Raw genomic sequence first — 26665 nt, forward strand, 5'->3', positions numbered from 1 at the left:
TATATATACATTATATATTTATATGTGTGTACAAATGTGTGCCTGTGTGTATTTATGTGTACCTATGTATGTATTTATATATATATTTTTGAAGAATGAAGAAGTATTCAGGGTATTTTGAGAAATGAAGTACTTGATTTCAGACACATTCTTTCATGAACTGAAAAAACCCTAAAAAATGTTTAATCGATTTTCTTCTTATAAATGTCCAGTGATATTTAATCATATATTATATTTTGCATTAATTCCCCTAAACAGATTAAATGGTCAGATAAAATAACACTAACTTAAAATTCCACTTAATAAGGAACTTTAAAATGTTAAACAAAATTTAGTGAAACTGTAAATAGCAGCATAAATATAAATGTTTCTTTCTTATCCCTCAACTTTCTCTTCCTTTTCATGAGCATCAAGGTTGTCACTGATGCAATTGCTTTGCAGGTTTTTTTTTTATAAATGATGAGAGAGGCAATTAGAAGCAGTTCTCCTCCACATGACACTGCCCAGAAGATGGGCAAATTGCATGTCTTGATGGATGCCAGCTATTATATACACTGGGCTGGAAATCTCCATATAGGGAAAGGAAAATGAACAGAGCAAAGACTGAACAAAAACACCAATAAATACAAGAGGAAAGAGAGAAATGGTTAATTGCTGGCAGCATGGATTGTGAAGAACACTGAATATCATGAAATATCTGTGAATATGTGTCTTCTCACACACATCATACTAATTTTGAGACAGACAATAAAAATCAGGTGTCTAAAGCTTAACAAATTCAAATCATATGTGTATTTTATGAGGCATAGAATCTGTAATCAAGTCACTTTATGCCAAAGAAACAATTAATGCTGGTGTAAATATATAGAGGTCTCTAGAGACTGTGTTATTCAGAAGATTTACAAAATTTGAAATACAGTATTTGAATAAAAGATGTTATGATAAGTGATCACTAACATAAATGCTTATAAATACACAGGAACCACTGATGGTGCTGTTTGTTATGTTATATTCCTGGGGCGTTGTTCCAGGAAAGGTGATGGACAAGAAGTGGAGGATTTAATTCTGAAGGCAAAAACCTCTGCTATCAGGTTACCTTGGACCTCTTAAGGCAGAATTTTGGAGAGTGTATTATGGTGGGGCACAAGTCTGGGAAGATCTTTGCTAGATTTTTCTCTGTAATACATTTGGGGAAAATACAGATTTATGAAAATATACAAAATATTTACTACTCCTCTGCTTTCGAGTCTCATATCCTCATGTGGGTTAATACACAATGTAAAAATTTACTAGGGAGATGAATTTTCACTTGCAAAGGTAAATATTAGTTTGTAGTTTCCACAATTTTTTTTAGTAATATAGCCATCATTAATATTTAGCAAAATGCTTGGCACGTGATCGGTCAATAATAATTATCTACCAACTCAAAATATAAAAATTGAGTTTTCAAAGTAAGTTTGTGTTTTTATCTTCAACACTTAGTATAGTATCTGATCTTTATACCATGTTGAATAGATGAATGACTGAATGAGACATAAAACCAGTAAGTTGTAAGAAAGAGATTCATTTTAAATGTCATGGGTCACTTTATGTGAAACATTATTCTAATTAATGTACATTCCTATTGTTATGGGTTTTTAATTCTGGCTGTGTTCAGTATTGCATTTTAAGGTAGACAATGATTATGTAATTATTAAATAGAAGTGTCACAAAATTCTTTTAGTTAGTGTCATGAATTTACTTTCCATCAGATAACTTCAGAAAGGTAATTATCCTCTATTTGTGTCTTGAAATCTGTTCCCGTGAGCTGTTCTGTTTTTTTTTTTCCCCCCTCCTCAGGTGTGGAATCCATAGCATGTTCCCCTTACATTTAGCTGCCCTAAATGCTCACTCTGACTGCTGCAGAAAGTTGTTATCATCGGGTAAGTACCTCCATTACCCGAGATGAGGCTTAATGTGTTCTGTCAGGGAGTCACGTGGCTTCAGGTATCTGGCCACAGTGAGTGGCTACCCGTGACTTGTGTTGTTCATTACCTGCCTTGGCTGGAAGAGCTCTGTCCACAGCCAGCTTTGCGTGGCAGCTCCCGGCAGCCCTTCGTGTCACAGCTGTTTCCGTGTCAGTACTGACTCCTGCCCCAGAATGAGTCTTGTCTGTTTCTCAAGTTAAATGTTCAGTGACCCAGGGTAAGGGACAGGCAGAGATGGCTGTAGCTTACAGGACATTCATCGTAGAAAGAGAAAATACCTTGAGTCTCAAAATACCTTATAATGGTAGCCTAATATTTAATATTTTTCTATAAAGGACAGAGACCCTGTCCCCCACAGTTTGATAGCTGTTACCTTCCTACTCCATTGGCTTTGAAAAATTACTACAGTTAACTACATATCCACTCCAACGAGGCTTAATTTTTATTTTTTTTAAACATGGGCCCATTTGGAATCAAGAAATTCATTATGGTTTGGAGCTTTGCTAATCTTTTTTATCACTGTTTCTGCCAATCCCGGTGTATAAAAAAGCTCCTGACTTTCACAGGTGATAGAGGTCTGCAAAGCAAAGATTATTTATGAATTAATTCAAAAGATGTCCCAGAGAAAAATTTTCCCCTTTACTTATGTTACCTGTGGTTGATGCTTCTTCCGCTATCTATAGCGTGTTTAAAAATAATTCTTGCATGAAAGCATGTTTGCTAAATCTTAAACCAACTGAAAGCTAGTAATACATTTAAGAAAGTATCTATTTCAGCATGTTAAGACTATTTCTTTGCCTTCCATGTTTTCTCCATGTCTTCTGTCTGCCTATCTATTGCCCTACTTATCTCAAATTGGTTTCATAAATTTCTATCCTGGGATTGAAATATGGGGCTGTGGTTCACCCAGGGCTGAATGTGAAAATAAATTCTTTTTGACTTCACGGTTCTTCCTATAAAATTGCCAAGCTTGAGTAGTTACCATTCGTTTCCATGACAACCTCTTTCTGACTACAATTGCTTGTGTTCTGGTTTTTCTACTAACTGATTTTTCTGTCTCTGCAATGTTTCTTGTGGTTTAACTAGGACAAAAGTATAGCATAGTATCCTTGTTTAGTAATGAGCACGTGCTGTCTGCAGGCTTTGAAATAGACACCCCAGATAAGTTTGGAAGAACGTGCCTTCATGCTGCTGCTGCAGGCGGGTGAGTAGTTAGCAATTTTAGTTAATTCATGATTTGATTACTAATTTATCTTAATTTACTTAAGTTGTCTGTGAATCAATTTCCTTAGCAAAATGGGAAAAATCATTTCTACTAATACCAAATATCAGTATTTTTGCTTATCCATATTTCTTGATGTTTTCTTCTTTCAAAGAAAAATAAGCTTATCTTCCATAGCAGAGTTTTTCTTTTCTCCTTGTCTCTTTTCTTTTCTTTTATTAATTTGTAGTTATTTTGCCAACCGGAATGTGTATCTAGTTGGTCCCTCCACCACCAAAAAAAATAATTTGGAAATTGTTTCTAAGTTTTTCTGAGTTAATTCAACTTCATTTGCAGACATTTTGATCCTAACTCTAAAACTGATTTTTACATATATGTAATAATTGAGTGTGAACAACAACAAAAAAAATTCAAGGGATGCAAGAATGAGTTAATCCTTGCCTTTGTTTTTTAAGTTGTAAAGAGAAATTTTCATCAGGTACTCTTTCGTATCAGTGGTTAGAGTAAGACTCTGATCAAATTGCTGTTGACACATGATCATATGGTGACCAAACTTGTCCTCTCTCAGATGACCTTGTCTGGGTAAGGTGCTGGCTTGCAGTCCATTTCCTAGGCTTCAAAGAGTAGCAATGCTTCTCTATTTGTGCTCTGTACATCTCTGATTTGTCAGTGGTAGAGAGACCCTGGCACTTTATAGTTCTTACTTGTGCAGATCCCTTTTGAAGTTTTACATTTAGTTTTGTGGTCATAATTTTGTATTATTTTTTAAAAAGATTCTCTTCATCCACCCCCTGTAATTTCATGAGCTTCACAAGTCACACAACTTGAGTCTTTCTCTGCCTTTGGTCCTTTGGCTTCTTCCAGGGAGAGACAGGTGCTTCACTTCAACTGGCAGCTACACCCACTCAGAATAGTCTCAGAAAATTCTTATATTTTATGATAAAACAGTTCTCTGAGAAAGGGGGCTATAAAAGGTAGGTGGGGGTGGGGAGAGCTCTGTTCAGGTTTATCATTAATGAGATAATTTTTCTTATTTAAATGATAATAAAATGGTAAAACCTAGCCCACTTCTTAGCAACCTAAGTTTAGAAGAATAATGGATAACTGTCTCTTTTTATGGCCACCTTAAAAAATATATCAGAAAGTGAAAATACACCATTCTGGATTCATGCCTGAAACTTATGTTAGAATTAATATTTAGCTATATGTCCTTCAATAGGAAAATTCACTTCAGTGGGTTCTTTTTTTCCCTAGTAAACATGATTTATTGCTTCTGAGAATGACAAAGAAGCATAGAAAGATCAGTATGCTCCATTACATCATTTTCAGCCTTGGTTCTGCACATTTATTTACCTAGATTACAAAGACAGGGAAATGCAGCTGTTTTATTTTCCATTTAAGACAATCTTGGTCAGAAGTGGTTATGATGAATAGATTTTGCTGTGATAAAAGTTAATGTTTATCCACACTGGATTGTTTGTAGATGACATTAAATTACTATTGGTTTAAAGAATTATTCCATAAACTGGTTTTAAAAAAGAACATGCAGTAAATAATGAAACCATCACTAACAGGTTTAATCATGTAATAATCATTAAGTCTTTTGGTCATAGAATTGAAAATTTTTCCTCAACATCTTTAATGTATTGATTTATTAAAAATTTCAGAAACTTCAGCCCCCTACTCTATCATATTCCTCTAATATTTTCAGGTTGTTCTTGTGTCAGCAGAATTTAAAACTAGAGCTATCATTTCCTCTTGGTCTACACTCTAGAAAACAGTGCTTTGTGATGGAAGCCTAGCAGTTGACCTCTTCTGTCTGAATAATGTTTTCCCTGTCTTTCTAGTAATGTGGAATGTATAAAACTCTTGCAGAGCAGTGGAGCAGATTTCCATAAAAAGGACCAATGTGGGAGGTATGTAAAAGGGAACTCTGCTTCAAGTGCCTAAATAAAAGGAGCAGGAGGAGTCAATCTGGAAATCACATTATGTTCAAGCAGTACATAGGGAAACTAGCTGAGGGGATTCCATTCTCAGAAGGAAATCCCTCTTGTCACAAAATGCCAACAAATCACAGCCATAGGAAAAGCGCCTCTGCACAGCTTCTGTTTAGTGGTGCATTGTCTCTCTTTTTCTTCCAACTTTAAAAAATTTCCTGCATGGATATAATTACAAAAATTCTGTTTATAGCAAAGTAGTACACTTTAGCACCCCAAACCCAAAATTTGGTGTCAAGATCCAAGACATTTTATCATATGTATCAGACATTTAATCTTGGGATAAATCTTTAGACAGGTTTGAACATTAAGCACATATACCATCACCGTCACCACCACTGTCACCAGCTGTGCCTTTGGCTGGTGGGATGAGTCATAGACTGTTTCTCACCTCAATAAATCTTTGATAAATCCTGCTAAAACACTGGCTGCTCTGTGGATATGCATTACACACACACACAGCATCTCTCTGTTCCTCTGTCCATGCATCCTGGCTCTTGGAGTTGCCACAGATTTCTTCTCTTGCCAACTTACCTAGGTCAATCAATTCCCTACTCCTCTCCTCATCCTTCCAGAATTATATTAAGTGACACCACCCGTCCACACTCTCTGTTCCCCTAACTAGCTACATACTCCACCATGCAGCACCATCACACTCTTCTTTTTTTATTTTATTTTATCCATCCACTCTTCTGTTGGACTCTGTGTTTCTTTGTCTCTCTCCTCACCTGACTAAGGGTCTCCTAAGATCAAGGACTGGATCTCTCTCCTCACCTGACTAAGGGTCTCCTAAGATCAAGGACTGGGATCTGTCATTGATGAAACCTAGTCATTTTCAGTTTGATTAGTTAAAACACAAGCAATCCATTATGCAAAATATTTACAAGAGGAAAACATCAACTAATGAAAAAGTCCATAAATATAAACATAAAATACTTAAATATACATAAAATAAACAGTTCTTGAAACAAAGTTACTTTATTTCTAGTATTTTGTTTACTCTTGAAAATTGGCTAGATACACAGGTAAACTGAAATAATCAAATACTAAAAATAAGTAATGAAAAACAAATCCCTTATTTCTGTAATACCTTAATCTCTACAAAGTGCTTGTTTTTTCTAGCTGCTACTAAGCTAGTTTTTTATAGAACTCTGTAAAGTATATGGGAATACTCACTTCCCTTTTTGATGGAGGAAAAAGCTGAGGCCAGAGAAACTAAGTGATTTAAACATTGACACAGAATGTTAAACTTAGAACAGACCTTAGGGGACAGCTGCTCAGAGCACCTTATTGGAATAGGATGAAGCAGCTCAGGCTCAGAAATGATTTGGCTCAGCTTTCAAATCTGCTCAGACTAGAACTCAGGAATTCTGATTCCTTATGCATTGTGCATTCTTTCCGTTGGTTAGCCTACATCCCTACCCTCAAGGAGCTTCTAGTTTAGTGGAGAAGATGAGACAACACTAGTAGTTAACATGGGGCAACTGTAATATGATCTCAAGAGACCAGGACAAGGAATGCATAGGTTTTAAGGGCTTAGAGCAGTAGTCATATGTGGGTATTGTGCCTTAGAAAACCCATTTCTTCATACCAGCTGGAAATGTGATGGATGTTTGATTAGCATTTATGAGTCCAGTAAGGATGGCATTGCTATAGTCCAAATGAAGAGTATTGGAGACCCAAACTAGAATTGGCACTGGAAAAGAGAATAAAAGATAGATCCAAACGGAGGGCCTTGCTTGAAGCCTGGGTCTATGGTTTCAGTTCTAATTTATAAAGTCAAAGGAAGATGCCTTGACCTCCAACCCCCAGGAAGACTGCTGTCATTGCTAGTGCAGATGATGAGTCTGTTCCTCAGATCAAATGAAGTACTAAACGTCTGTTTGTTTTTCAGGACCCCTCTGCACTATGCAGCTGCAAATTGTCACTTCCACTGTATTGAGACATTAGTAACCACAGGGGCCAGTGTTAATGAAACAGATGACTGGGGTCGGACAGCCTTGCACTATGCTGCTGCGTCAGACATGGACAGAAAGTAAAAACAGCCTTGCTTATGCTTCTCTGGGCTTACGGTGGGGGGATGGAGGGTGGTGGGAGAGTCCACTGTTTCCCTTCATTCTGCCTCACGTAGACTGTGAATGAAGAGTCTCTTTTATCCAGACCCAAAGGATTTAGAATTACTTCATTCCTAGCCCTGCTTTTCCCATTCCACTCTCTTTATGTTTGATTATTACATGTCACTGCACAATTACTTCTCTGTTCTTTGGGTGGAATGCCAAATGGAGCTGTCAAACCCAGGTTTTCAGTTTATTCAAAATATGTTGTAATCTATTTTGTCATATACTGTAGTTTTCATTATCACCACTTGGATGCTTCATTTGCTGTAAAACTTACATTTGCTAATAATAAATATGTCATATGTTGAAAATACCCATTTATGCATAATCCCAGGAACCTCCAAAAGTGGTGTCCATATGTTATAAACAGGCACCATTGCTCAGTGTGGGTACACATGCTTTTTCAGTAGGAAAGCTAGAGAAGAAGTTGTTGCCTTGGGCCTGTTTGGATTTTAGGTGGCTAGAGATGGAAAGCAGCAATAACTGAGCTAGTTCTGAGGTAAAGATAGAAATGCCCATGGCTTATGAGACTGTTTTCAAAGACTGAAGGACCAGGGTCCCCTTCATAGAAATAGTTTTTGGTGATCCTGTTTGGAGAACCATTCGATCATTTGCTGTTGTATGCTTTAGATTGATTCTGGGTCAGTGTGAACTCTTTCTCATAAAGCACTTTCAGACATTTTAAATGATAACCCACAATAAGAAATACATTTTACATCGTTACCCAGAATACACACTCATATAATATGTTGTGTATACATATATATACTTATACCCATGTATATGTATGTAAAACAGAAACAAAAATTTCATGAACCCATTTCATTTTGACTATGTGTGATGAATTTGGATGTTATCTTTTATATACAACCCACTGAGTTCAGTTTGGAAAACATATGTTCGTATCATATAATACTGGGTTGTCAGATGTAGCACTCAGGCTCCCATAGCCATGAAGGTTATTGATTCAACAAACATTTATTGAGCATCTATTATGTGTCAGGCTCTATGATATTTATTTCAGTGGGGAAAGCTGGACTTCATCAATGAAGAAGTAGAAAAATAATCCTAAATAATGAAGAACTTCTGTGCTAAATGAGGGATCACTATGATCCATTGAATAAGTGAGATGCTGATTGGCAAAAAGACATCAAGGAATGTGGTGAAAGAGATGGTGAAGCTAAATTGCTTCCTCTTAACTGGGGAGTTTAGGATATTTACTAAAGTGTGGTCAACTGACTGCTGTTTTATTCACTGATAATCTGGACAAAAGTCTCAAGAAAGTCATTTTGTCAGTTGGATTCCTTGGGAGATGATAGGTTTACTGACTGGACTTAGAGAGAACCATGAATACCCTCAATGAAAAATGAATAGTGCTCCTTACCTTTGGGTTATGCTTTTAATTATTGAGATTCAATATACATTACACCGAGTCATGAACAACTTTGCCAATAAAATATTAATTGTATTTATTTCCTTCCCTTATGCCGAGAAGTAAGACTATCTTAGGAAATGCTCATGAAAATTCAGAAGAACTTGAAAGAGTCAGAGAGCAGAAGGAAAAGGAGGCTGCACTGTAAGTTTCTTCTCAGCTTAATTTCATGGTGCCATTACTGATGCTTTTTCTGCCTTTCTAGGGTGCCATGTGGACCAATTCTATTGTTTGGGATCTCAGTTGTTACCTGCAGGAGGTTCTGTGGTGTTTCCTTTAATAAAAAAGAAATTGTTATTTGAATACATCCTTCAATTACTTTCACACTGGGAGCTCTTTCTAAAATCGTAAACTTCCCAGGACCATCATGGAAATTGATCAACATTTTCTAGGCTTATGTATCTTAAACATTATTTCTGACTTATCCATGTGTCATGTGCCTCGGGAGACATATTAAACCTTTTCTCCAAGCTGTAAGTTCCCCCTTTATGATCTGGCATTAACAACTATTTATCAATTCTGTAAGTAAGTATTTTGGTGTGAAGTACACTGGATGTACACTCTCCTCCCTCACCCACACACAGGCCAACTTACAGAGAGCCGCTGCCCTCTACAGACAGCTGCCCCTATCTCCTTTCATTCCACCCATTTCTTGCTGGTTCTAAGAGCCTGAGCCATTGCTGTGATGGGGTCCGGAGTGACCACCATGTCCCAAGAGTGTTGCTACACAGCAAGCTCAAGTGCTTTGTCCTTTGAGAGTCCTTTCTGCCCTGCAAGTCACGGTGAGCGCTCTGCCCAGTGCAGTGCTGGCATGTAGCTGGTGTTCAATAGTTGTAGGGTAGCCAACCAGCTCCTAAATGGGGCCCACATTTTCAGTCAGCTCCCATGGGACTTATGGATATAGTTCTCTATGAGTCTGCACACACTGTCCTTCCCTTGTCTATTCTCTTCTTCAGTTGCCAGATGAACTGACTTCCCTATGGCCTGAGTCTACTCGGGCTTCCCAGTGCCCACTGGGCTTTCCCCCCTGGTCCAGACTATTGTCAAAGGGTACAGTTAGAGAGTATGGCTCCAGTGCAGGTTGTGGGACATAGCTTGGTTACTGGGGTAGGAACAGGAAACATAGCTGTGAGTAAAGAAGAATGACCAAGATTTTTCCCTAGTGCCACAAAATTAAGATAATGATATGAAAAGAATGCAGAACTTTAACTGACATCAGCGAATTCCCCCTTTTCCAGTGAAATGCAAGCTTAGCCTGGTCCTACTTAGAGCTAATGGAGAGAGAAGGAGCAGAAGGCCAGGGAACCAGTCTGCCTGAGAGCAGTCTGGTGCACAGAGAGTCTTTTCCCCTTGTTTAGACACACTTCTGACCCAATGTGCATCACTTAATTTTGCAACTTAACTGCCAAAATTGGTAATCAGGGTGTTAAGACACAGTTTGGAGAATATTCAAATTCTCTAGTACTGTTGCTACTTCTGATAATACTCTTGGGTAGTATGGTTCCATTGTATTATGGGTTAAATAAGTTTTGGGGAGCAAGTCTAAATGTTTCCCGAGTTACATGTTAAGTGTGTCAACTGTTAGAATGTAATCTTTTCAGCAGCTTAGAATTGTGTGTCTACCAGAATGCCAGTCCTACTAAGAGATTTTATTTAATGAGCCAGTTCAGTTTTAAATGAGTAACACTTAGGATCCAGTCACAGGCATTCAAATTACCAAAATAAAACACAGACTTCCTTATAAGGTGCAGCCTGCTATCAGGACTCTTAATAGTCTGATTTAACAAGGAGCATTTTGTGGATAAATCATGACATGAAGGTATTTGGTTTAAAAATTTATGTCTTTCTTCGTTTTTTTTTCTCCAGAGGCTAAAATATTTGTTTAAATTGTCTGTATGTGTGCTTTGCTTATTCTTTTTGCCTCATGCCAAAAGTTAGGTAAATGTTCCTGAGTAGACTAAAGAAAACTTTCCTTTGGAAGGTCTTTGTTAAATGTACAGGCTCCTGTTTGGAATCTTAACTTGTTTATTTGCATGTGACATTGAATCAGCTTGGCCTTGTAAGGGACATGTTTGTCCCACTGTCTCAGATATAACACTGAAATGGTGGTTCTGTGCTCTCTGCTGCACCAGCAAGGCTGTACAGCTTGCACAAGCCCTGAGCAGAACACAGAGCAGCCTGTGCTGGACCTGGGTCTCTTCACCACAGAGGGGCCACGCTGTTTTCTCTGACCTGTTGCAGATTGTGGCTTTTTTTTTTTTTTTAAAGATCCATTTATTTATGCATGCAGAGCTGGGGTACAGGCCAGAGGTGCAGGGTGAGTGAGAGGCTCCACCAGAGACAGAGTGGGGAGCAGAATAGGCAGATCTGTGAAGTACACTGCTGAGGGGAGCAGCTGGGGAGATGGAGAGGTCTTCCCATGTGGGGTCAGCTCCAGCCTGGGGATCCAGTTCATGCTGCGGTGTCTGTGAACGACTTCATAGTGCTGCACTTTAACCCATTGTGCCACCAGGGAGGGCCTGCAGATTGCAGCTTTTTCAGAAAAAGTACAACTCTGTTAGAGAAGGCTTTTAAGATTTATTGTTTATTGTTCACTTAGCCTATATTTGTAATGGTATAACTGAAGTGTCTTTTTCCATAAGTATCTTCTGAATTAATCACTTGTATTATTAAAATGTTAACCCATGACTTTAGCCTTTTATTATTTATTCTTAGGTTCTCATTATTTTGGGGGTTTGGTTCCTTACTCTCTTTAAATTCCATTTTACAACCTTTTGATCTTAGAGTGTTCTGATTTCAAATAGTCTTCTCTTAAGGTTGTTCATTTTTGAGCATCCTTTTTCATATGTGAAACTTTTATCTTTTGAACATCAAGCTCTAAAATTCATAATCCAGGTAAAGATAGACAGGTTCTGTGCCTTAATATGAGAAGTTGGGGGTGGGGAACCTTAATTACCTTTCCCAAGTTGAAAAAATGCTATTTTAGGCTGAAATATAAATAGGAACAGAAAACACACATACATTTAGAGCTTCCAGGATAAAACCTAATTGCTTTAGGATTCTTCAAGGAACACTTAATTTCACAAAATGGTTTGTGGGACATTCACAGTAAGTGAACATTTATTTTATCTTTTTTGGTCCAGTCATATTTTCCAAAGTAACCCCTCATCTTTATACCTAACAGATGCCTAGAGTTTCTGCTTCAAAATGATGCAAATCCATCTATCCGGGACAAAGAGGGTTACAATAGCATACATTATGCTGCTGCCTATGGCCACAGACAGTGTCTGGAATTGGTAAGTTGATTTGTCTTGTTCTGTTTCTCAGATACACATGTGTGCACGCATGTGCATGCAACCTGAAATTGTTGGTGTTAACTTCTCAGCAAATGCTCTCACTGCTTCATTAACTCCCCTCTAGTAACCATCTTGAAGATTTTCTGTTGTGAGTGATTAAATTCTTTCACTTTGTGATCTGTAGATCTGTGTTCTATTTCTGTCCATCCTAATGTCAGAGATGTCTGATAGCTCTTTTTCATGGTAATGTGGGCTGGGGATGTTAGATCCATGTGTGGACATATTTATATTTTAAAGATCATTTGGGTGTATCAAAAGTATTTACTTCTGAAGGCATATTCAGCAACCCCCCATTTTAAATAACTATGTTGAAAGATACCAAACCATTAGTCATATGCATTTATCATGGGTCCACATTTGTAGTTTAGGGGAGAAATTTGGCAGTAGTCCAGCAATGAAATATACTGGATTATACAAACCACTAGAAATTTCAAACCTGTAATGATCAAGAAATTCCCGGAAGCTTAGAGTCTGAAATTCCGCTGTTGATACAAGCCATGATGTGCAAACTCAACCCCATGGAACAGAAATAGAAAGTAATTGAGTGAAATGATCCCAGGGAGTGGTGGGGATTGTGGTAAATAGACAGGACATGTCCTGTCTAAAGGGAGAAACAGCTTGTCAGCTTCAGCTGATTGAGACCAAATGGAGTGCTCCATTTCCAGTGTTTTAAGAGAAATTAGAAATTTAGACTTTTTATGTGAATTTCCTGTTTTGAAAACACTGGGTGGGCTATGAAGAAAATATGTGGATTTGTGGTAGAATCTTGAATGTATGCTATTATTTATCATCCCCTGATTACTGTCCCTGGTTCTGCTTCACTGAGATATATGGAGTATCTCAAACTCACTATCCCTGGTCCAATGACAGACAGACACACTGCCTTTCCTGACTCCAACTCTCAAGTGTTATTTTACAAGCAGAAGTGCTATTTTCAGAGTTATTTGGAGGTGTGTTTGGAGAATGCTTGCATTTTTTTCTTTTGTCAACTGCACAGTCAGTTGAAAGAAGCAGAAAGCCAGAATCAGTGGTGTGAGCTCCTGGTGGGAAATGATCTAATGATGCCCCAACTAGTTCCGTCAACTTAGATTGTGCTACTTACTGGTTTAAAAGTTTCATTTGGGGTCTTTTCTACACTGTTCCTTTTAACTGCAAATGTGAGGTAATGTTCATAAAGGTCACCCAGGTTGAAAATAAAAAGGGAGCCCTTTCTGGTGGCACAAAGCACAGCACTGCGAAGCTAGCCATAACTTCCTCGGTGCAAGTTCCATCCCCACTGGGAGGTGACCCACATGGTGTGGCAGACCTCTCCTATCTCCCTGCTGCTCCCTCAGTCGTACTTTGTCAATCTGCCTGTTCTCCCCACTCTGTCTCTGGTGAATCCTCTCACCACCCCTGTACCTCTGGCCTGTACCCCAGTTCGGTATGTATAAATAAATAAATAAACTTTTTTAAAAAGAAAAAGTTAAAGTTATTTTAGGTAAGATTATTTTGTGTGGCTTTGTGCATGGCTCTGGGTCATGCACAGAAGTTTGATAAAGACTTCTGAGTCCTCTTTCCTGAGGTTCTTGTGGATACAGAGGATACTGAGATGTCCTTGTTTGATCTTGGCAGTGGAATTTTTGCCTCTACTTTTGATATAGTCATCATCTTCTTCCAGTTCCAGTGACAGAAATAACCCTAAGAGTTACTGATTTAAAAAAAAAAAAGATTTATGTATTGCTCACTGTTTCTGTGGATCAGTAATTCAGGAGTGGCTTATTTGAATAGTTATAGTTAAAGGTCTCCAGTGAATTATGGAATGTGATTAGGCTGGCATGATTTCAAAAGCTTCTTCATTGATATGTCAGTCAACAAGTTCGGAGATTCAGACAGCTGACAGTCCTGGGACTGCGCTGTGTCTCTGTGTGGATTCTTTATGTGGTTTTCTATACTGCGGCATGTGGCACTTCAGAGTAGTTGGCTCTTTTACATGGTGGTTCAGGAATCCAAAGGTATCTGCCTTGGGAGAGAATGAGAGTGAGGTCAGAGCAAGAGCACAGCATGAGCAAATAAGAGGAAGACACCGTAAACTTTTTTTTTCTTTTTCCCTTATTTATTTTTTACATCATTCTTCATTTTGTACATTTTTCTGTCTCTGTTGTAGTCCCCGTGGGCTTCCCAACCACCAGTTCCCCCATGTGCCATCGCCATAGCCCTGTGCCCTCTTCCCACCCTCATTTTTTTTTTTAGTGTTTTTTTTTAAAGATTTACTTATTTATTTGTACAGAACTGGGGTACAGGCCAGAGATGTGGAGGGTGAGAGGATTCACCAGGGACAGAGTGGGAAGCAGAACAGGCAGATCGACGAAGTACACTGCTGAGGGGAGCAGCGGGCGGGTCAGGAGAGGTCTGCCACGCCATGTGGTCACCTCCGGGGCAGGCGGGGATCGAACTCATGCGGAAGTGGCTTTAGCTTCTTAGTGCTGCGCTTTAATCCGCTGTGCCACCAGGGAGGACCCACCCACCCTCATTTTTATCCCATTCCCTTTCTACCCCATACCGTGTCTCTGGTTTATAGTTGTTCTTTGTTCTCATTTTACTTTATTACATTTGCTTCTCTCTTCCCCACCCCCATTTCCCTTATAACATTTTTTAAAAATATATTTTATTTTATACACACACACACACACACACCATTTCCATTGTTCTTCATTTTGTACATTTTTTTTAATCTCGGTTGTAATCCCTATGGACTTCCCACCATCAATTTACCTATGGACATAACATTTTTTAATACTCTAGCCTTGAAGCCATATAGGCCACTTCCGCTGCATCTGTTCATGGAGGCAATCACAAAATCCAAGGGGATGAAGCAGACACCACCTTTCAAAGGGAGGAGTGTCAAAGAATTTGTGGTCACGTTTTATAACCACCCAGTTTCAAAGAAGTTTATTTTATAATCTCCCATAAGATGCATTTTGATATAGAATTGCAAATGAGCAAGGAGCAATTCTTTGGCTTTTAGATGAGAAACCAAGCCATAGTGCTATTAACTGGTTTGTCCAAAGTCAAAAGAACTGGTAAGTGGAAGAAGTGAGACTATAAGTCAAGATTGCTTATTGTGGAAAAAAATTATGTCTTCTATTGCAAAGCACTGCCCACAGTGTTTTTAGATCCCACATAAGGAAGGTTTCTCTCAGACAGAGAGAGAAATAGAGACAGACAGACAGAGAGAGTTTGTGTGAAAGAGAGAGAGAGAGGAGAGAGGTCAGCGAAGACTAACTGCTATATACCTTTTTATGAGCCTCCTCACCAACATGTACTTAAGACAACTGCCTTTAGTTGGTTTTCTCTGTGAAAGTCATATACATAATTGGACATATGGACTTTTATTACAGTTTGTTGTTATAGCCTTAATAGCATTCTGTTTCAAAGTGCATTTTAGCGAGTTATCTTTAATCCTGTAGTATAGTAGCTCAGAATGATTATCCTGTAATACCTTGTTTCCATGTAAATAATGTATTGCACATTATTTTCATTTTGCAGAAGTCACTTCAGGGCGATGATTTCTGTAATTCAACAAAGAGATTTTCTGTCTACAAGGAAATTTTACAAGTCCTGTCTGATAAAATCATTCCTTTGATTAGATTAACACTTGTCCTGTGTGGTTTACAAAGAGATGATTATTGTTGGCAATTATAAGACATTCACACACAGATGGGGGAGGTATTAATTGATCTTAATTAACACTGGCATCTGAAAAGGAGCTGATTATCCCTATAAATTGGTAGATTTTTGCTTTTAGCAAAGAACCTCAGTGAGTCACTTACAACACTGTTGGACTGAAATTCTCCTGTCATTTTTTTGAATGATTATTGTTGGATGGGAAGTTCTTTGTATTTCCATTTTTGGAATGTTTCCTAAGTTTTTCTTGGATATAGTTCACACTAAGAAAAGATCCTAAGCAGCTATCAACATTCTTGTGCCTGCCCCCTCCCAATCAAAAGAAGACAGATTCTTTAGTTTTCCTTTAGGACTGACATCACAAGTCAGAGATGCAGGTGTCTTATCTCTCTTGCTGGCTCACCCAACGGTGAATGGATTCAAGAATGGAAGACATAGGATAAAAGAGTTCTAGAAGGAGAAGAGAGGGGGAAAACATATCTTTATGTAAGAAGTGGCTTTTTTTTTTAAGGAACATCTTTTCTATTTTAATATTCTTTATATAGGAACATAATACACTCCTATCCCAAGAACCCCCATTTTTGGGTTCGTGATGTTATGAAAACATGGCAATTAATAGTGTGCACTGCAGATTGTTTTTTGAGACTCAGAATTGCCATCCAATCTTGTCCTGCATCTCACAGTACACATCCCATTACTCCTGAGGATCTTTTTTTAACAAATTGGCTGGCCCTGGCTCTGTGCTAGATTCAGAGTTATGTCAATAAAACACATTTCTGTACTGTGGTTAGCTTATTTAAACTCTGAGCAGGAATTATTCAGGCAGACCTTCCTTTATGGATCTTCCCTAGTCTATGTTTCTGTCCTGTAGAAGAAATGTAGGGAATAAATGGATCTTCCCTGCCAGACTCGAACCTCTGTCCTTTGTGAACTGGAGTAGGGTTGAAGAGGATGAGTGGCCATCTAGCCAGCTGTTTTGTGAGGTTTGTAAAATTGGTTTTCATATCTCTTTCCAGCTAGTTGAGCAATTTCTATGATTATGTGTATCATTAAATATGTATCATTAACTTTGATGCATATTTTATTTCACTCTCACATTTAACTCTGTATATTTGCTTGGCATTCATGACTTGTGGTCTGCAATCATAAGCTTAAAAATTATAAACCATACTTTGTGTTCAGTCTATTTTGCTATAATCCAAAAGAACAAGAATTATTTTAGTCATTTTCATTTTACTTCCCTTATATAAATTTATTCCATGAACAGAAATCTTCCAGAAGGTAGTATGCATTCCTTAGCCTTGAGAGAAAAGCCAACTTTCAGCATTCTTGGCAAAGTCTGCCTACTGACTCCAGTGTTCTGATCTTGATCAAAGGTGTGTGTAGTGTGTATGCAAGCAAAAGGCTGCCCACTAACTTTGATCACTCACATTCATTTGGGTTCAGTGTGGCAAAGCAGAATGGAGGATCCTTGGCTAATATAATATCTTGTGTCTGAATAAAACATGTTTGAATGGTGGAAGGAGTTGGCAAAAAAGAGCTTTATGCCTTTCTTCCATCCGGAATGAATTCTTACTGAGGGAAAATTCAGAGAATTATGCCCCTATTTGGAATTTTTGAGTTGATATTGGCTTCCTGTTCTTTTACAATATTAAAGATTTGTCTGTGAACATAAAGATTTTGTGACTTTGTTAGTGAAGTGGAAAAATCTGTGTGCCAAAATAATTACACAAATTGCCTACAAAACTTTAGAGAGATTGTTTGAAAACTCTAGGCCTCCTATTAAATTCAGTCCAAGATTCTCCCATGCCAAATCACTTGGAATTTGGCCACTTCCCTGGAAGCTTCTCCCCCTTTCACTGCGGTAGGCAAACTTGAACTTCAACAGTGAAAGTAAGTGGGAGTGACAAGTATCCCTGTTATATATATTCTAGGAGTTTCTGATTCTATGAGGATGGACTGAAGACAGCTGCATCAAGAGCAACTGAACACTAAAATTCTGTTGCTTTCAAATAAACTCAAGTTTAGGGTGGTTTCTTGTGTTTATCATAGGACTTTAGGAAACTGTGGTCACCTCACTTTGTATAAGATGCTTACATTGCCAGTGTATGATCAGGTTTCTCAAAATAGGAAAGCAACATATTGGAAAGGAGTTAGAAAGAGGAAAAGTAGTCAGACTTGAACCCGAGCTTGAAATAGTCTTTGATGACTTTTTTCTGTCCCAGAAGTGATAGACTAAGAGATAGACTTGGGGAAGTGTGTGACTTCTGAGCAGGCCAACTTCCAAGGGACACCCAACACTGCTGATCTTGTTTTTTCTTCTCTCTAATGCCTTTGAAAAGAAATACAAAATCTCATGGGAACTCTCATTAAGGGAGGGAGTTGAGAGATGGCCCAAATTGTTTGACACCAATCACCAGATACTCATTGCTAGGAATGTAAAATAAGTCCATATTTTTTAAATCAGAATGTGTGTGTCTTTGTTCAGAACAAAAGAATAGGTGATATTTTATGAAAAATATTCAATTTTTTTCTTTTTAATAGAACAAAGAAAATTTTGGCTTTATTATAAGTAAATGTTAATGCTGGATTAAAATAAACAAGGTCAATTTCACCTTCTCACCTTCAGTTAAGGCCTAGGCCATTTACCCCACATTTCAAAGCAAAATACTAGTGTTTCAGTGCATGGTCCAGTACCATTTAAGCACTTGAAGATCAGAAGGCAGATTTCTTTGAACATAACTCTGGGGTGAATCCCACCACCACTCCTCTTTCCCCATAGCAGAGGAAAAAGGGATTCTTTTCTCCTCATCCCAAGCCTAACAAGAGAAACTTCAAGGAGATTGCTTGGATATTTGATATGTATTCCAGTCGAGTTAGGGGGCCAAGTGGATTGGCGTATGATAGATCTAAAGACTCAATGGCTCTGATCAGGGTTTCCTTGCCAGGAAGTGAAATAAAAAGGGGCTGTGTTTGAGAAATACTCCCACACACACCAATTAGGAGTCAAATGTAGCTGTTTCCCATGGCCCAAATGTGAATGTAGGGCCAGAGCTGGCCTGGATGCACCTTGTTCCTGCTTTAAAGGGCTGCCTGTAAAAGTGGGAAGACCCAGGATGACTGGGGGGAGCAAGGAGTGGGGAATATAAGCTACAAGAAGAAAGGTACATTCACTTTGATCAACAATGTAAGATCATTTCTCCTTCCTTTAAAAAATCAACTCCTTACCCAAAACAAAACCCCAGTTCTTTTTCAGGCTCTTTCCTCATGCCTATTTGTAATAAAGTCTTAAGTATGAACATTTATTGTAAGCATGTTGTACTAGGTCCTGTGCCTGCATCATTTCTCATAATGATTCTCATAGCACTGTTAAATAGCCTGTTTTTAATCTACATTTCATGTATCAGTATCTGAAAGTGAATAACTTGCCTTGTGTCATACAACTGGTATAACATAGAGTCCATGTTAGCTGACTCTCAAGGCCAGGCTTTTAACCATTATACTCTACTGTCTGGGAGACTAGCAAATTCCGGATTTGGAAAGTTAAAGCAGTCTCAGAACATCTGGATTCATATAAATCAAGACAGTGACATCCAAATAAGTGCTACTGAGATGAGTGGGTACCTGGCTTTGTTGGAGAGGAGCATACCTCAACAATACCAGTAACAGTATGTCTGTGTTGCCTGTGACTTTGTATTGACTACTTTACCAGCAGTTTTCTTTGGGGTGGGGGGGTGAGGGGAGGGGATCAGGTGGTCACCTTACAGTTCATACCCACTGTACAGTATTATACAGTAAATGAATAATAAAATAACCCCAGTTACAGCTCTGAAGTACCTCCCACTGCTTGAAATCTGCAGAGCTAATCCCTGGACTTCACTTATTTTCATAAAACACTCCTACTAGGACCCTGCCTTTCTTCTGGAATTTCTGTTCAGTATCTTTGTAACAGTTGTTGTCATCTTGGTTCATTCTCCTAATGATAACAGCTGCCAGGGATGACCCTTCCAGCTGGAGGTGGGAAGGAGTAACTCCTCAGCAAGATAGTTTCTCCAGAGATGCCTTTTCCATTACAGCTGCCAAGAACTCCTCACTCGTGGGACCTAGGTCAGGTTCCTGTGATAATGACATCCCTCCCTGATCCTTATTCAACAGCAGAAAGAGTAGAAGTCTGAGCATTACTTAAAAAAAAAAAAAAGCTATTTATGCTTATAAGAGCTGGGGGTAGGCCAGAAATGGGGGGTGGGGGTGGTGAGAGGACTCACCAGAGACAGAGTGGGGAGCAGAACAGGTGGATCTACTGCAGAGGGGAGCAGTGGGTGAGACAGGAGAGGTCTGCTGCGCCATGTGGGTCAGCTCCCTGGCCAGGGATAGAAACATGCTGTAGTACCTACGGACGGTCTCACAGTGCTGTGTCTCAACCCCTTGTACCACCAGGGAGGCCCAGGAAGTCAGAGCATTATTATTATTTTTTATTTATTTTTGTTGAGAATGAGAGTCCATATACACACCCTCTTTCAGATTATGGAGTTATGATATTCACAAAGAACAAAGAGCTTTTTTAAGATTCCAAAGGAGGATAGAGGCATGACCATCTGTAACAGCTGAGAGAGTTATTTGGAAAATCCAAATCACTCAGCAATAGCTGAGATTTATTTTCTCATATGAACAGATCCCTACAACTTAAGTGGTAACATCCTTGCTTTAAATTCTGTGAGCCACTCAGCACTTGAAAAATAGTTTTATTCATTCTAAACAATAACATTCACTTTATTGCTAGGAAGGCAATTTAATATAGAGTCACAAGTTCTTAGCACTTTTTCCTAACAAAAAATGTATAGTTTTTCAAATGCATGACTTATTTCACACACGCACAAAATTATTTTAAATTCCCTAAAGGTATTATTGTTCACAACAATATCTTTGAATCAAAAATTTCTCAATTCTGATATGCAGCAAACTATTCTGAAAAATAAACCCAAACAATCATTTCAAACAAGCTATTTTTGGTGTTATTCTCTCAAAATATATTTTTATAAGTAAAAGAAATATTATAAATAAGATACTTGATTAGTGCTTCCTCTGTACATTTGTAAAGACTCTATTAGTACCAGTAGTTGGTGAGGTTGAAGAGAGGAATAGCACATATGCTTATACAGATTCAGACATTTTTATGTCTTATCAATCATGGGTGTCTGATTAGCAGAAATTTATGCTTCATGAGTTGACAATAGAAAGTCCAATCACTGAAAGACCAAGGAATTCATGTCATTTGCTATAGGTATGTTTCCTTCCAAGCAGGAGACCGAATAAAGATGAGGGTACCCCAGGCAGCCTGTCTGGGAGTTGTCTCTTCTGGACGGGGCAAGAGAATCATTTATCACTAGTGCTGTTTTCTTAGATTATTTGGAAAAGGACCTGGTAGTCATTGGGGCAGATTCCAACTGTGACTTTTTTGAATCAGCGGCTTTTAGGATGTCTACTTGCTGGATATAAAGAGTAAATTATCAGGCAATATGCTAGGAAACATGGTTGACATAGATATTACTGGCAAGGGTATTATAATCTTTTATGGAAGTAAAATATACTCTGTAGATACTGATCCACCGTGTCATTCAAGTTTCCAAGTTTTCCGTAGGTAATAATACGATTATAATAACCACAACCCTCCTATTATTTCACTGGCCCTTTTCCCTCCCATTCTGCAAAAGTTCTAGCTTTAATTCCTTTCGAGGAGCTTTTGTTATATTTCCCATATGCTCTATGCATAGTCTTAGACACCACAGTAAGTACACCAACTGTTTTCTTGCTTTCCTGTTCATACTGTAGTGGCAGTATCTCCCATTACGGTAGTATCCAAAAAGCCAATTAATCACAACGTCCAGAAACCACTGCCCTCACGGCCTTCCAGGGCCCAGTATATGCAGTCTTAATTCAGCTGCCACCTCTGGCTTCCATAGAGAAGATCTACACAGACATTCATACCATGTGGTATGATGAAAGGTTCAAGGACTTCTGGCCTGGGTTGGAATGCCAGTTCTTCCATTATCTACCTGCAAGATCTTCTAACACTTCACATCTATCATTACCCTGACTTTGTCAAGTAGGAGTTAAGTTGTTCTGAGGATTTGGATGGAATCATGAAAGAAGAGTATCTAATTCAGTATCTGCCGTATGATAGGTACAAATAACAGCTATTGTTATGCATGTGGGAGTTACCATGTAAATAAAGAACCATGATAAAGAATAAATAAATTCCTTGTAAAGGAATATAGTTGTTTGGTAGAATTCTGTACATCAGTCATTCTTATAGTTGTCAAAATAAAACATGATGTCCTGGAGAGCTATGGTAACATGCTGTGAGAGTTCGGGGGGAGGGAAACCTCCTATTCGGGGTTCTGCTGCTAATGAGAGATTTACCGACACATCATCATTGTAATGTGTTTGCTGCTTTGTCTCTTTGGATTTCAGTTTCATCACCTTACCATTTGTGTGAAGGTGATATAGTTGCAGCAGACCTGCAATTAATTGAATGATGGAGTATGTAAAGTTGGATGTTTGCACTTGCCTTGTTAAATTGGCCAATAATTCATTTTCAGAATATTTTTTTAAAAACTTGTTTTATGATGGCTTCTCTCCTTTTGCTGACATTTGCAGCAGCCACTAAATAGAAAAGCTGTAATTCATAGTACATTGGAGTAAAAGGAAGATGGGTGCTGTATCTCAAACTGGGCTCCTGCATCCCATCACCATCTGGGGTCAGCCATTCATAAAAAATTCGATGACTGTGAGGAGGCACAAGTCTGAATACATGTGTATCAGTTTCTCCCATCTGTTTTAATTTTGTTTAAAATAACAGCTTTTTTCACCTACCTACTTGTGCCTGTGCTGATTATTTTAATGTTCATTAGCCAGAAGTAGTCTTTGTGTTTTCAGTATTATACCAATATTAGCTTAGTTGAATCAGTAGAAATTTTCTTTAAAACTGTATATTTATTTACTGGGTTAGAATCTCTAAAATGTTAATTGATTCATAGAGTAGAAAATTTGTATTGTAATTGGACATTGGAAATGGTGTCCAGAGGGACATTTATGTTGGTTTGTATAGCTTTTGTAGGAACTAAGATCAGATAAGTAAATGCCTTTCTGAAGGAGGATACTTCTGTTTCAGTTGCTTTGATTTACTAAAAAATTAATAATTTTTCATATTCAGATCTATGCTCTCCTTTGTTCTCTTTTCCAGCATGGTTCCATATATAACCATGTCTCTCAGCTTCCCCCTCAACCTGCCCATATCCCCCAAATAAAACCTCACTTACCCTACATAAATAAATTTTACCATCTAAGAGATAGGAAATAAACACAATGATCAATATAATTCAGGGTAACCGGTATATCATCTAGATGAACACTCTAGTTTTTCTTAAAGATATAGCTCTTAAACTTAATAATTTAATTGCTCTCAGAAGTCATTATGGAAACATGAGGTTAGTATGGTTTTATCTGGTGATCTATAAAGAACTAAAGGCTCAGCAAGTGGGAGTGACTGTAACACCCACCATGGCCCTGAATATTTTACAGCATTGACTGCTTGTCACCACTTTAATATGTCTGTCTCTTAATGCAATCAAGTGTTTTACAGTGCAGAACTTCAGCTGAACTAGCTCTCAGTTGAATACTTTGGTTGATATGTGGATAATAACAGGGGACTGAGTAAGTTTTAAATAGCATGAAATCCAGGAGATGGTACCTTTTTTGTCTTAGATGACTTATATTGGGTCATTAACACCCAAATTGATATGAATATTCTGACAATCAGAGCCTTTATTTTTATCCACATTTTATCAATGAACTGAAATGTCCTAGGAGATGAAAAATTAAACTCAGTCTAGATTTCTGACACTCTGAATTACATTTATTTTTTTCTCGTGTGTGGTGTCCGTTTTCCATTTAAAAAAACTAATTTGAATAACACAGGACATTAATAGTTTGATACTTAAAAAAAAAAAAAAATGAAGGGCCCTCCCTGGTGGCACAACAGGTTAAAGCACAGTACTATGACGCTAGAAGCAGCCACTTGACGAGTTCGATCCCCCGCCAGAGAGGTGATCCACATGGCCAGGTAGACCTTTCCTGACCTGCCCACTGCTCCCCTCAGCAGTGTATTTCATCGATCTGCCTGTTCTGCTCCCCACTCTGTCTCTGGTGAACGTCTCACGGTCCTTGCACCTCTGGCCTATACCCCAGTTCTGTATGCATAAATAAATAAATCTTTAAAAAAATAACTGAAAATGTTCGCAGTCTAAATGTAGAGATAGCCCCCAGTTCAATTGTAGTGTTTTTCTTTGGTAACTAGGTGCCACAGAAAAATTAAATGCAAAGCAGGTTCATTTAAATATCTGGTGACCTGCAGTGTCAGAGGTGGGATGAACGAGTAGATAATTATTAGTACGTGCAGTAACTGCAATCTCAAGAGATTTTTCCAGATACTACTTAGAGAGCATTCTTTATTATAAGAATGAAACAATGGATTACCACCTACAGTGGCACCATCTGTGAATTCATTTTTACTGTCACTGAATATTTATTAAGAACATGCAATGTTCTAGGTATTGCTTACTATAAAGTGGCTCCGTTCCATTCTGATGCACTTACATATACTGATAACTGGCAAAATGTCAGGAGATAAATGAATAGGCTGCTCTGTGGGGAATATGGGGTTCCATTAAGAATCTTTGTCTTGTATCAGCTTCCAAGTGCATTTCATTTCATTTAGATAAATAACAAAAATATTTTAATATATTTATTCAAATATTTCAAGTGATTTCTTTTATAGCAACATTAGTTTAGAATACTGTATGTGATTCAGAGGTATAGGATCACACCTCTTAAGATTTTTATTACCACACTGTATCCCCCTGCAAGATATCCATAGTCCTCCACCATGTTCCACCAGACTCCATTTACACTATGCTCTCCTGCTTCTTCCACTTCCTCTGGTAACCTCAATTCTACAGACATATTTGCAGGGTTTGTTAATTCATTGAATGAATGCATTGCATATAACTTTATTATTTTTTCTTTTTTATCCTAATTCTGTTATTTACTTGCTTATTTTTTATTTATTTTACATCATTGTTCATTTTTGTACATTGTTCATATATACTAAGATGCTTTCTCTTTTAGGTATATTCCCTATAAAATTCCCACCACCAATTCATCCACAAACCATCACCACAGGCCCTTTGCTCTTCTCTTCCATTTTGATCTCTTTTCTCCTCCTTCATTGCAGAACGTCTCTGATTTATGGTTGCCTGCTAATTTTTTTTATTACTATTGTTAAACATATATATGTGTGTGTATGTGTGTGTGTGTGTGTATTTCCTGATCCCTTACATAGGTCCCCTATATTCCTCCTGTAAGTCAAACATGATATTTTTCCTTTTCCTTCTGGCTTATTTCACTGAGCATAATCCCTTCTAGTTCATCTGTGTTGCTGCAAATGGCATGAGTTTGTCTTTTTTGATTGCTGAATAATATTCCATTGTGTATCTATACTGCATTATGCTTAAGTGTAATGTCTAAAGTTATATTCAAGAAGAACATTGCATATAACTTTAGACATTACACTTATGCATTATTGGGGCTTCCACGGTGGCACAGGGGTTAAGTCTTAGCATTTTCAAGCTATTGCCAGCTACTGCAGCCTGAGTTTGATCCCTGGCCAAGGAGCTGACCCATATGGTGCAGCAGACCTCTTCTCTTGCCTGCTGCTCCTCTCAGCAGTTAATGTCAGTACATCTACCTGTTCTGTTCCCTACTCTGTCTCTGGTGAGGCTTCTCAACACATGGACTTCTGGCCTTCCTTGTTCTTGTATTCTTAAATAATAAAAATAATTTTTTAAATAAAGAAATAAACTTAAGCCTAATTGCATTTTACAACCTTTTCAAGGTTTGAGATATAGTTTTAGTATGCCTGTAACTGTTCAAGAAATAGCTTAATATCTATTTTTCTCTCTGTCCTTTCCTTCTAATTGTACATTATTAGAATCTATATCCTCTGGGAGATAGAAATCAAAAAGTTCTTTGATTAACTAGTTCTTAAGTAACAAATGTGTTCACATTACCCAATAACAATATATTACACAATAGCTATGTAAGTAAGTAATATTAGGTGAGACTTTGATCTGATTAATACCTCTAACTTTTTTAAAATTATGGTAAAATGGTTTTACAAAACTCTATATCATTCAGAGACATAGAATCACACCTCTTCAGAGGACTGTTACCACCTCGCACTCACCACCAACACACCCATAATCTTCCGGTGTAGTCCAGTAACTCCTTTCCCATGTTGCTTTCTGCATCTGCCTCTCACTCTGGTAACCCCAGTTCTACACTCTGATTGGTTATTGACCCTTTTTAGCATCAGTAGTCTTGTTGGTATTTAAAGTTTAGCAGTATAGGTAGATTTGGATTATAGTTAGGGCATGCAATAGAAATACCACAGGGCTATAATTATCCTAATTCAGTTTGTTTTCTGATTATAAAAATAATATGTGCTTAACTGTAGGAAGATTGGAAATAACACAGAAATATGAAAAAAAAATCAAAATGCCATATAATCCTGCCATCCAGAGATAACCACTATTTAAATTTTGGTCTGTTTACTTCCATTTTTTCCCCCCACATGTATATAAATATATGCATTATGTGTTTGTGTGTGAGTGTATTTTAACTATCTCAAGGTTTTCAAAACGTGTAACAGAAAGTCATTTAAAGAGAAGGAATTAATTTAGGTTCTTACTCAGAGTTGGACAGTCAGGTACGCATTTAAAACAGCATGAGGGGCCCTCCCTGGTGGCGCAGCGGGTTAAAGCACAGCACTGAGAATCTGAAGCCACTTCC

General features: G+C 37.9%; 1 protein-coding gene across 2 annotated transcripts in view; it reads left to right on the forward strand.

Annotated features, from left to right (window-relative positions):
- The window catches only part of ANKRD44 (ankyrin repeat domain 44), a 172608-nt gene that overhangs the window by 87322 nt on the left and 58621 nt on the right, over positions 1 to 26665 (forward strand). For both annotated transcript variants that reach the window (XM_012728683.1, XM_012728685.1), the window contains exons 10-15: positions 1840 to 1922; positions 3108 to 3171; positions 5037 to 5105; positions 7081 to 7221; positions 8799 to 8879; positions 11920 to 12031. In XM_012728683.1, coding sequence (XP_012584137.1) covers positions 1840 to 1922; positions 3108 to 3171; positions 5037 to 5105; positions 7081 to 7221; positions 8799 to 8879; positions 11920 to 12031 — 550 coding nt within the window. The remainder of the gene's footprint in view (positions 1 to 1839; positions 1923 to 3107; positions 3172 to 5036; positions 5106 to 7080; positions 7222 to 8798; positions 8880 to 11919; positions 12032 to 26665) is intronic.

This window comes from Condylura cristata, unplaced genomic scaffold (assembly GCF_000260355.1).
Source record: "Condylura cristata isolate star-nosed mole 26May11 unplaced genomic scaffold, ConCri1.0 scaffold00002, whole genome shotgun sequence".
NCBI lineage: Eukaryota > Metazoa > Chordata > Mammalia > Eulipotyphla > Talpidae > Condylura > Condylura cristata.